Genomic DNA, 12,186 nt, shown 5'->3' with positions numbered 1-12,186 from the left:
AATTCAAATTATATTAAAAGTGTACATATATACATGCTTTTCTGCTTTTTTCAGTTTGCACAGGGACCTGCAGCTGGTAAAACTTAAATGGATTAAATGGCTGTGCCATAGCAATCATTTTTCCATCCCTGTGGTTTATCACTGTGAACTCTTATGCTTTTTTCAGTGATCCTCTTCTACACTGCTGGTTTATTTATTGTAGGCATTCATTTTAACAGTCTTTAGTTGACGGGATTTAGTTAATCTCTGTTGTGTCAGCTGTCTTTGTTTGGCTTTATCAGGCAAACTCATTATTGTGTCAATTAATGGATTTGACAAATTAAGCTGTCAGGGACTACTGCTATGGAGAAAAAAACAAAAAAATTAAATGTATCTGGCATTAAAAAAAAAATTAATAGCATATAGCAAAAGTTACACCAGGAAATCCTAGTTGTGCATCACTTCCCTCAAACTTTCCAAAGACCACATTGAGACAATAGTGTTTAATGTTCGGTGCTCCCTGGAGGTTTCAGGACCTTTTCCAAAGAGTAGTTCCCTGTTCTCACACAGCAAAGTGCAGGCATTTTCACGTGATTCAAAATAAATCCCGTGTTTGTATTGTACTCCAGCATGGTGTTGAGTGACACTGTGTGTGAGCTCTCTGTTGTGTAAACAGTGTGTAGCAGTTCTCAGCTCCTGTAGGTCTTTTCGGAAAGAGGCCTCCCTGGCCCACCAGTAATCAGGACTCCCAGCATGTCTGAGAGAGCTGTGAGTCACGCCTAATGGATGACAAATGAAAAAAAACAAACTTACAATATGCAATTAAAGAAAGCAGTTCTTGGATTAGCAAATGCTTTCTTTTAATATCACAGATTTATCAGGATGGTTACCTGAGGAAGCATATTAAGAAAGCCTCACCCTCCACTTTTTTCATTTTTGCAATTTTGTGTACTTAAAAAAGCAACAAAAAGACCTAACCTCCTGTAAGAGGTGACTTTGAATAAAGATCTTTCGTTAATGGGACTAGGAGGTGGTAATGTATGCAGTCAGCATCCACCTGCACTGGGCTTTCTGAATATAGTGCTGTGTGTCTGCCCAGGGTCCTGTACGAGTGGAAGGAGAGGCTGAAACAGGGCTGCCAGATCATCCAGACCACGCCCTCAGGCCGCCCTGCCAACATCAGCAGCACATCATCCCAGAGAATATATGTCACGTACCGCCGTGCCCCTGATAGCCTGTCCCACACCTCCCTTGCCGTCACCGACATCTGCATCATCATCCCTGGCAAAGGGGAGACGCCCCCACACACGTTTTGCAAAGTGGACAAGAACCTCAACAGCAGCATGGTATGTTACAATGAAGTGTATAATTCCAGTATTTTCAATGCCAACAACCTTATTTTTTGCAGATAAAATGGCCTTAATAATTTGTGTTTGTTTGGTAATTAATTCTGCCATCATTTCATAATGGCTATTTTATCCTAAACACTCAGTGCGATTTTCAAATTGTATGTATTTGTGGTCTGCTGGTTGGTCTTTCCTGATTGCCATGTCCTGCTAGACAGAAGGTGTTGATGGGGATGGTAGCAATAAAATCAGTGATTCTCCAGTGATGGTTTCATCCTGTCCCTTTGTGGCTATTCTTGGCTTTCATCATTCAGACTGTAACAGTGGGGTGATATGTATTGTTTTCATAATTGGTGACCCTAATGATCACATGTAATGTCTATTCACTAATGAGAAACAGAAAGTTTGTCTTTTCACTTATTAATGAGTTTTAGTTCTCTCACCTTTGGCCGTAGAGCACATCTCTAGCTTGCTCTCAATTTTGACATACATTCACTAATTAAACAAAAATCAATATTCAAGTAGTGAATCCAAACCCGATCCATTGTTAAATGTCAGTTATTTTACAAAAGTCCATTCATTTTTTGCAGAGATTTCTTACAGGACGTTTTGGCAAAACTAGGTCATATTTATGCATAGTAAATACCCTAACACAACAGCAGAAAATCTCATTCTGCTGTGTGAGCAGTGTCTTTTTTAATTTATTTATTGCAATCTTCTCTCAAACTTGAGATACCCTGGAGCAATGCTAGAAAGGCAGGCCTGTGAGACTAAAAGCAAGAATGGTACAGTCATTCTAGAGAGGTTTCAGCCAGCTTGGCTGTGCTGCAAGCTGTGAAGTGTGACAGCAGCACTGACAGCCTGGCCCAAGAATTCTCATTTAATTCTGGTTAACACGTACCCATATAGCACTGGCTCTGCTTTTATAGTGCAATATATTATATTGTATACTTTGTAAAGTTTAATACTCAACCCAGCTGATTTTAAAATGTTGCATATTTACTTACTGTATGTTTCCATAGTATGTACTGTAATTGTCGTAGTCCTATATTCAAAGGGGAGCATCCCTGTCCTGCAACAGAAGATTGCAGACTATTTTTTTGTTGTGTTTTAAAACCTAAATCCATGTCTTCACCTTACAGTGGGGTTCATCAGTCTATCTTTGTTACAAGAAATCAGTGGCGAAAACCAACACCATTGCATACAAAGCAGGTGAGTTGTTCTCCTGCAAAATATTCACATTCATAGTACAGGCAGGTCCTGTCCATCTTCCCTCTTCTTCATGTCACCAAGATATACAGTACCAGGTCGGCGAGGTTGCACTCTACAGTAATAGTCCTTATACACAGAAGCAGGTGAAGATTTTAAAGACCTTTATTTTCTAAAAAAGCTGAGACCACTTGTTCACTTCTTTACATTATTTGTCTGTCTGAATAAAATAAGTACAAAATAACAGTTTTTCCTTAAATATGATTAACTTTTTTATGAGTCTTTTAAAACTGTTCAACTAAGCATGCTTCAGAAAAACTCAAATTATCTAGGGATCTGTTTTGCTCTGTGGGAAGTTTTCCCCTTGTTTGCTTGCTCATTATGCCAGTTTGCCTGGTGTATCTAATCTTTCAGAAACCAATGGGCTGTAGCTTGTTAAACATTGTATATCATTTTAGTTGCAGTGCACAGTGAAATTATTGTGACCGGAAATATTTAAAGATTATAAAAGTAATGGTATTTTCCAAGCTGGCTGTGATAATAAGTTTACTGTATATTATTGTTTTTTTAAATATCAGCACATACAGTAAGGTAGTGTTGTAGAGCTGATAGCATCCTGACAGAGTAAGTTTCCTCATTGCATATTACGACATTGTATTCTTACTGCAGGGACAAACAGAGGAATACTATATTCACAGATTAGACAGTGCCTTACACATGTTTGGTCTTACTACCTACTGTATGCTTATTTGTGAATTCTGCCTTTTCTTGGTTTTCAGGGCAGCATTAAAACTGTAAAGTGCAGCTTGAATCTGTACCTTCTTATATGAAGGACAGCTGTTTTGTAATTGTGTAGTGCCAGCCTGGGCCATCCTGGTTTTAATTTGTTCTTCATTTGCAGCCTCTTTTAAGATTCTGTCTGCAGGGTTCACCACCAGAAGTCAGTCAGATCAAAGAAATTAAAACTAAGAAGATCCCTGATTTGTTTTACTTGTAAACATGGCCAGAGGAGGACATTTGCGAGTCCTCAGCATGTAATATTTAACACATGGGTTTTGAAAAAAAAAATAGTGTTACATTTCTAAAAACAAATAATAAAAAAATTAAAAATATTCTTATAAATGGTTTGTGGCACACATTTTTATATTCAGTCATATGTGTGAGCAGTGTTTATGGTTTCCTCTGTAACCAAATAGTGGGTTCAACGTGCTCTTGTCTTTTTGTTGGCTTGAAGGTCTCCTGTGCAGGTACCCGGAAGAGGATTACGAATCATTTCCTTTGCCAGAGTCCGTGCCTCTGTTCTGCCTGCCTATGGGCGCCACCATCGAGTGCTGGCCCTCTCAGACCAAATACTCCCTGCCCGTCTTTTCCACCTTTGTACTGACAGGTGCCTCGGGGGAAAAGGTAACATACCGTATGGATGGGGGTGGCATCTGTCCTCATAGATGCAGCCCTTCAGTTCTTCTTGGTGTAAATGGTCGAGTTGTGCAGTTATAGCAGATCTGTAGACAGGCAGCTTTATTACTTTTCTGTAGTAGATGAGAATGAAAAAAATAAATGCTGCAATGTTAAATTTAATAGACAGGGCAGATAAAGTCTTTTGTTTTTAAAAAAGATCATTGAATGTTTTTCTTTAATTGCCGAAAGATTGCGAAACAAAATATAAAACTTCTGTTCTCAGTCAGCCTGACAGCTGGCTGAACTCAGTCTGTGGACATTATGGCCATGAGAAACTGGAAATACCTGGCAGCCACTTGGAGGACTGTGGGAAGAATAAAAATAAAACTTTAGCTTTATTTCAGGGTCACTGTGATGTGTCTTCTAGTTGCTGACAGAACTGAAATGCGTGTATGTCTGTCAGCTTTGCTAACAGAGTCTCCTGGCTCATTTAGCTAAGCAGTCAGCAAATTAGATATTGACCCCGAGCATTGTGGGTTTACAGTTCAGTGTCCATCCTTGCTGATGTTGCTCACTCTCCTTCCCACACTTTTGCCTTGGTGAAGCCAGGGATATGTTGATGCACAGGATTGGTGTTGACCTCTGTAGGGGAAATACAGAGCACTTGAGATAAGATCTGCAAGAACTTTTAACTTTTTAACTGGGAAAGTCTTATAATTATACTCCCGTCTAGTCTAGCTGAAGTGGAGGTCCTTGCATTGGCTAATCTGGATTCTCTGTCTGTCTATTCATCAAGTGTCAGGGATAATGGTGTTTCTTTCTGTCTGTCCACAGGTGTATGGTGCAGCCATTCAATTTTATGAATCCTATCCTCAAGAGAAACTGACAGACAAGCAGCGGACACAGCTGAGCCTTTCGAACACCACCCGTAAATCCATCGTTTCGAAGGCTGTACACACCAACAAGTGCATCTGTCTGCTGTCCCACTGGCCCTTCTTCGATGCCTTCAGGAAGTTCCTCACATTCCTTTACCGCTACTCAATTTCTGGACCCCATGCGTTGCCTATTGAAAAGTGAGTATTTGTACGTGCCGCAGGGAATGGGGCTGTGCACTGATTGAAGCCAGTGTCTTCCCCCTGCGGCTGGGCACAATGTCTGATAGGTTCCATGAATCGGTTTTAAAAGCCCTTGTCAATCTCTGAATACAATGGCTTCCAAATATCTTCTTGCTGTTTCTTTTTGCAGTCAGGTGGAAAAATAAAAACTACAGTCCAGACAATTGAAAGTTCAATATTTAATGATTTTGTGGAATTTCAGCAGCTTAATCTTTTGAAGATGCCCTGGAGTTGCTTTTATTGGAATATGGAGGGTGTTGGGTTCTGCTTGGTCATTGCTTTCCTGTAGTTTTGTTTAAAATATCTTTCCTAAGTTAGCTCTTGACATTTTAAATATCAGTACTTAAGAAAACAAAAAGAAATTGTTATGGCAAGTGCAATTAATTTTACAAAAGCTTAAAAGCTATCTGCTGTTTGTACTAGCTGGCCTTCTCTATTTTTAATGTCTCTAATGGTATGAGGTTGTAGTATCGTATATTTGAATGTACAGTACATTCACAGGTAATTGTGATTTTTGTCAATATTTCTCAACCTTACAAACTACAGTGTTCTATGTAAATATATTTTTTCTCCTTTTTCAGGCACATATCTCATTTCATGCATAAAGTACCTTTCCCATCATCTCAGAGACCCAGGATTCTAGTGCAGGTAAGGAAACCAACTCCTCTGTCCATGTGCATGTGCCCAGAATATGCAGCAAGCTTTTTACAAGTCGACTGTTTTGCTGGGTGTTATGTACCTAGATCTGTGTACACAACACTGTGTATAAATCTCTGTGTGCATTTCACAGCTGTCCCCGCACGATAGCCTGATGCTGAGCCAGCCTGTTTCATCACCTTTACCACTTAGGTATGTCTGATATATTGTGTAATTCAAATCTGAAAAATATTTTTGTGGAACAGCTTGCATTGAGTTTATTTTTAATAGACAAAGGGTTCTTTAGATCTGATCCATATTTCTTAACAACACAGTCCGAGTTATTTCTTATTTTTAACTTATTTTTGCATGTTTTAACTATCATCTAAAGGTATATAGTTAAGTTGTTAACATTCATTTGAAATGCTTTCTATTGACGATGGAAATGGAGGAATATTCTTACTGTATTGATATTACTTTACATCTCTGTTAAATATGACTCTCTGAGTGATAATTGTTTTCAGCAATCTTGAGAGCTCTGATACCGTCTCTGATGGTGGCTGTTTTCTGTGTCTGTGTCTCATAGTGGAGGCCGATTCTCCACTTTGCTGCAGAACCTGGGTCCTGAAAATGCCGTCACACTGCTGGTCTTTGCTGTCACTGAGCATAAAATCCTGGTGCACTCGCTACGGCCAGCTGTGCTGACCAGCGTGACTGAGGCCCTCGTTTCCGTGAGTGTCTATGACCCTCATCTCAGGACAGCTGCAGTGCATTGGATAGCACATACACTGAAATCATTGCAGCTTACCAAACCACATGCACACATTCATATAAACTGAAATCATGTCCCAGAGCTATATTATTGGCTGATGTTTCATTCCTTGTTTCCTAGATGATATTCCCTTTCCACTGGCCTTGCCCATACATCCCACTGTGCCCTCTGTCACTAGCAGATGTGCTGAGCGCCCCATGCCCCTTCATCGTAGGGGTGGACTCTCGGTATTTTGATCTGTATGATCCCCCTCCTGATGTCAGCTGTGTGGACCTGGACACTAACACCATCTCACAGTGAGTGTCAACTGAAGGGTTCAGCACGTCAGTAAGCAGAAAGCTTGTATGAATGTGTTTAAGAACAAGAGACCTATTACAACTTTTGTATGGGTGCCAGAAGGCTTCACTACCCTGTAATTTGTGTGATAACATTTTAAGAATCATTGTTCCAAGAAAGAGGAACAAAATACACTGGGATCTAAAGTTTGTCCTTGTCTTTTAACTAATGTGTATGGAACATGGTGCATATATCTACGAAGACATTTCTTTAATTGTAATACTCATAGTTTCTTGCTTCACTGCATTGGTATGTGTTATTTTTATCAGTAAAAATAATCTTCGCATTGTTTGGTTTTGTGAAGCTGCTTTTGTGCTCTATGTGCAGTATGAGTGTGGTACTTGGATCTCAGATGTTTGTTCTCTCCCCTGTTGCTGCTGTTGCTGTGCCTAATGGATGCTGTGTTTTCAGTACTGAAGATAAGAGGGCTTTGACATGGAAAATCCTGCCAAAGAAAGCCTGCAAAAACCTGATGAATGTCCTGAATAATCTCTACCAACAACTGGCAGAAGGTTTGTGCACATTGATGAGATTACAATAATGACAGAAAAACCTTTATTTTTCCAAACACATTTCCCAGAGCTTGTCCCAATCTGTGAATGGGTGCTTCATGCATTATTTAAATGATCATATACACAAAATCTCCAACAAAGAATACAAATTCCAGATCTTCAACAAAGAATAATGTTGTGCTGCTTAAATGTAAAATGTAAGAAATAATTTTAAGATAGTGACAGTCACTTCTAGTTGTGGACAAATAAATTAAATATTTGCCATTTAAATAGTTCAGTAATTGTTTTAGAATTGTCACACCTTTTCTAAATGTCTTAATATTGCAGGGGTATTGATGGATTAAATGTGTTGTGACTGTTTTTTCCAGCCCAACAGAGACCCAGAGAGGATGGGCTGATGGAGCTAACTATGAGCGACTATGACTTCAACTCTGGGAAGACTCTGCAGACTCTGGAAATGGAGATCCAGGAAGCCTTTCTGCGATTCATGGCTTCTATTTTAAAGGGTTATCGCTCCTACCTGCGGCCCATCACACAGGCACCCTCTGAGAAGGCCACTGACGCTAGCTCCCTCTTTGACCTGCAAGGTGAGCACAGCATGAGCTCTGTTTCTGGTTTTTATATTGATTTTCTGAGAAGTACTTTAATGCAAGAAGCACTGGGTGCAAACTAGACTCTAGTGCAGACCGGGTATACTAGACTCTAGCCAGACCAAAGTCCATCATAAGACTCAGAAGGTGAGTTGTCTTTGGGAAGATTTTTTAAGAGCTTAAACACCTGTAACACCACAAATAAGCAATGAAAGCCAAGGCAAGCTTCATTTTGAAAATTGAAGTGGCATGAAAGGTTTAAAAGCCTTGTGCTTTTAAGACGTGAAGAAGTCAATCTTTTTTATTATGTAGCACACGGCATAAATGAAATGTGCAATAGACTTCCATTTAAATAATTTTTAGACATTCGGGGCTTTACAGTGACTTATTTGGTGTTGGAGTGGATTGTCTCTGAGCACACAGGAAAATGTCAGGTGTCTTAGCCTTTAACTCACCTGGTCCTTCATACAGATCATCCTCTCCTCTTACAGGGTTTCTGAAGAGCCGTGATCGCTCCCATCAGAAGTTTTACTCCCTCATGACCAAGACGCAGATGTTCATCCGGTTTATAGAGGAGTGCTCCTTTGTCAGTGACAAGGATGCCAGTTTGGCTTTCTTTGATGACTGCGTTGATAAAGTAAGTTTTGTAACCGTTTGTAAAGATTTCCGTTTTGGACTGATCCTTACTTTGTCATTGCTTTTCTGTGCATTCCTGTCCCTTCATTCTTTTTCCTTTCCTTTATTTCTCTTGCTGTATTTCAAACAGCAAACATCTCACAGGCATTCAGTACAGTTTTAAAGGAAATTAGTTTATTTATTTGCCACCCATGTTGTATGAAGGTCATTCTGGTAACCCATCTGTAATTTTATAAAAAAAACATAATAGAAACTTCCTCTGTGATTCCATAAGTTTTTTTTTATCTAGCTTAAGTTGAATAATAAAAAGTGTCTAGAAGAGAACACAGTAATGCATCACTGAAGTTACTTGTTTCTAAAACTTGAATTTGTCTTGGGCTCTTCTCTTTCCTTCTGATCTCATTCGCTCTGTCTGTGAAGCTGTTCAGCACAGAACGCAGTGCAGATAAAGCAACCAAGGTAAGCTTATCAGGGATAATGAGGTTTTCTATGTTTTCTATAGTTCTGCTATTGATGTGACATAGCACATGTGTAACCATTGTCATTTAGGTTAGTCATTAGTCAGATTTAGACCACCTTGGCACTTTGAATCAATGCAAAGTTTCTTCAAAATAATATTTAAGACATATTCAACAGTACAATCTGACAAATAACTATATTAATTATATGAAAAATGGCTGAAGTGATCAGTAGAATAGAATGGAAAGCTCATAAAATGCTGTTATGTTGTTATGACAAGTTCTGAATTTTTTATGGCTGGTTGATGTGTGCTGTATACTTAAGTATTTTTCCAAGGTAACCTTTCATTTCTGAGATAATGTGAAATGCTTACTTAGGTATGTATTCAGTTACTGTCGTTCAGCAGGAAAGTGGGTTAAACCAGCCGTACACTTGTATGAAAGATCTTGTGTGGCAGTCTTAGATTGAGCTGTCGCTGTTAATTTGAACACTATATACAGTTGTTATGCATGAGTAAACCACCTTTGTAGTTGAATCAGTTAACTGCTTGCAGAAAGGAAAGTCAGTTTTTTTTTACTTTTGTTCCTATATATTCTTTGCAGGAATGAAAGATACTAATTCAAAGTAAATTATTTTCTGTTTTGCATTTCTTTTGAAATACACCTTTTCTAACATGTAGTTAAGGATGGGAGATTTGGTTACTCTGAATGGCTGAATGAGGGGTTTTCCTATCCTTTCAGTGTTTTGCTGGCTAGAGACTGTCAGTGCTTGTTTTGTTTGTTTCTGCAACCTGTGTTCCAGTTGAACCATTGGGTATGTTTGGTCTTGAATATTTTGAAAAGAAGCAGTAAGCAGCGTCTGTATGTTTCACTGGACATGAGCAGCCTTTTCTGGTTTACTGGGAAAGAGCAGTTTGCTCTGGTTTGGCTGGAGTTTGTTCAGAGTGAGGCCATATTGTACTTGTCCAACTAGCTTAAAAGAGGTGCAATTTTGGAAGCTTCTGCTAGGCATAGAGCCTGTGATTAATAAGGCGTGATATCATTAGGGCTGCACTCTGGGTGTAGTGTTTGTTCATGAGTCATATTTCAGAACTCAAAACCCCACATCAGGCCCCATGAGTAATCTTGATCCTACATCTTGAACAGCAGGCCCATAAGCATTTTCTTAGCTACTCTGATTGCATATCCAGTATAAGTGGTCATAAGAATTGACATTTCATAAAGGAGAAATATGTTTACAGCTTTGTATATTTAACAGTACTGAACAGCAGACTGTTCCATTCAGTGTAAAAGCATAAAAATGTGACACTTATTCTTATGTTAATATTAGTTTTGAATCTACCAGGGAAATCACAGCAACTTAGATCCCAGTGTATTTTGTTCCTCTTTCTTCAGATCTCTGCCTTGTTGTGTTGTTTTATGTATGGGGAATTTTATGAATGGTTCCTTTATTTTGTTACTTCTGTGTGGAAAACCTGAATCGCTGATGCGTGGAATGAGAGGCCAGCAGCTTGTTTACTCTCAGGCTCTGGCCTGTAGCAGTGGCAGTGATGCTGCATTACTTACAGCTGACAGGTCCGCTGACCCATTTTGTACAGTTGAGGGATTTTAAGGACAGTCCCCCCATCTGAAATAAACATTGAAAGAGGAAGCGAGAGAGTTTAAGTGATATATAGATAATAAAAGGATACACTTGACAGCACAGAATATTGGTGAGCCATTAGCAGTCTAGCTACAGTGAGCAAAGACTTCATACAAAATAGATTAAATATCATTCCCTCGGAGACGACAAAGTCACTTTTGTAACATGGCCCAGGAGTGACATGGTATTCTGGTAATGACAGTGATGACTATTATTGTCAATATTGTTTTAAAAAAAACGATATTGAAACAAACGCCATTCTTTTAGTTAGCCTCTCAGAGGTATTGTTGTTTGTTTAGGCAATCGTTCAGTTTATATGCAACGTAAAGAAGAAGCATCCTGCTATTTTGAATTGGCATGGCCATTATGTACAGTATTTCATTGCTTTCCAGTACTTGTTAATAATTGAAAATCTAATTGCATACTGCAGTGCCAGAGAAATTGGCTCTGGTGGATTTCTGGAACTCTTTAAGTTACAGCTGTTCTGAGCTCATTAAAATTCTGCAATGCCTGTGATGAAACAAGCAGCACCAAGCAGATGTTTTAAGCCTCCCATGCTCTCTGCTCTCTGAGCACTATACAGACTGTGGCCTGGGTGGGATGTTCTTATGCAAGAGTTGAAAAGGTTGCAGATTTGAACCTACTGTACAGCTTTTTGAATACAAAGTCTTCAGCCTTTACCTGACTGCACGTACAGTATCTGTTGAGTTTTATTTTCCTGTTTGTAATTGTATGTTGTGAACTCCGGGCCCGGCTGTTCAGCATTCCTTACACTCTTTCATAAACACAAACACCTGGAGAAACTTTGAGTGTAGTTTACTTTACAAGAGTAAGTAGAGTTAAGAATATTTGGTGTGTATTTTTGTTTTAGGAGGAATTAATTACTTATTCCTGGTGTTGTATCCATCATTCCATTATATAATGTAGTGTTTTTAATCTGTGTAATACCACAGCTGTAATACAGCTGTATAGCAAAGCAATGTTCTCCAATCCATCTCACACACAAGAGGCAGGTGGGTCAGCTTTGCATTCATTGCTGATCTCATTTGGCCCTTACAGTATGTATTGTGCCAGGATGTAATGCAGACTCAAACACAGACCGTCAGTCTTACTGGCTACAAAACCAGGCCCCCTTCTTTTCAATCAGTTGGGGTTGATGTGTAGGTGTTTACCTGCCCTTGAGTTATTAACTAACAGTGGGATATCTCAGCTGTATAAATGTAATGCGACACTCCAAAGCACAGAGCTTACTGTTGCCATTGTCATGTTTGTATACCTTCCAGAAGCATTACTAAAGTACAGATGTACTGTATTACTCATGTTCAGACTCATGTAGTGAGATTCTTCTTCTTCAACAAAACGTATTGAATATAGCACACACCAAAAACACTTGGGAACCTAGCTCTCAGTGCCATGGCTTCCTGTTTGTAAGGACATTAAGTAATTGGGAGCACAACAGAAACTTTAATCAACATGATGTGTTGCATTCAAATGTAATTACTGTGCAAATAAATAGCGTTCCAGGCTGTTAATGGGTGCTTATTTCTTAATGAGATG

At 39.1% G+C, this 12,186-nt stretch overlaps 1 protein-coding gene across 9 annotated transcripts in view; it reads left to right on the top strand.

Annotated features, from left to right (window-relative positions):
* Positions 1–12,186, top strand: part of dennd4a (DENN/MADD domain containing 4A) — a 52,928-nt gene that overhangs the window by 17,755 nt on the left and 22,987 nt on the right. For 7 of the 9 annotated variants that reach the window (XM_088641045.1, XM_088641047.1, XM_088641041.1 and 4 more), the window contains 12 exons: positions 1,079–1,325; positions 2,468–2,537; positions 3,769–3,938; positions 4,767–5,005; positions 5,629–5,695; positions 5,838–5,896; positions 6,270–6,414; positions 6,576–6,751; positions 7,203–7,303; positions 7,672–7,890; positions 8,385–8,530; positions 8,950–8,988. In XM_088641045.1, coding sequence (XP_088497171.1) covers positions 1,079–1,325; positions 2,468–2,537; positions 3,769–3,938; positions 4,767–5,005; positions 5,629–5,695; positions 5,838–5,896; positions 6,270–6,414; positions 6,576–6,751; positions 7,203–7,303; positions 7,672–7,890; positions 8,385–8,530; positions 8,950–8,988 — 1,678 coding nt within the window. The remainder of the gene's footprint in view (positions 1–1,078; positions 1,326–2,467; positions 2,538–3,768; positions 3,939–4,766; positions 5,006–5,628; positions 5,696–5,837; positions 5,897–6,269; positions 6,415–6,575; positions 6,752–7,202; positions 7,304–7,671; positions 7,891–8,384; positions 8,531–8,949; positions 8,989–12,186) is intronic. The other 2 variants (XM_088641048.1, XM_088641046.1) reach the window with 1 other exon arrangement.

Source organism: Lepisosteus platostomus, chromosome 7, assembly GCF_059453375.1.
Source record: "Lepisosteus platostomus isolate fLepPlt1 chromosome 7, fLepPlt1.hap1, whole genome shotgun sequence".
Classification (NCBI taxonomy): Eukaryota; Metazoa; Chordata; class Actinopteri; order Semionotiformes; family Lepisosteidae; genus Lepisosteus; species Lepisosteus platostomus.
The sequence above is the reverse complement of the archived record's forward strand: the minus strand, read 5'-3'. Positions and strand labels throughout refer to the sequence as shown.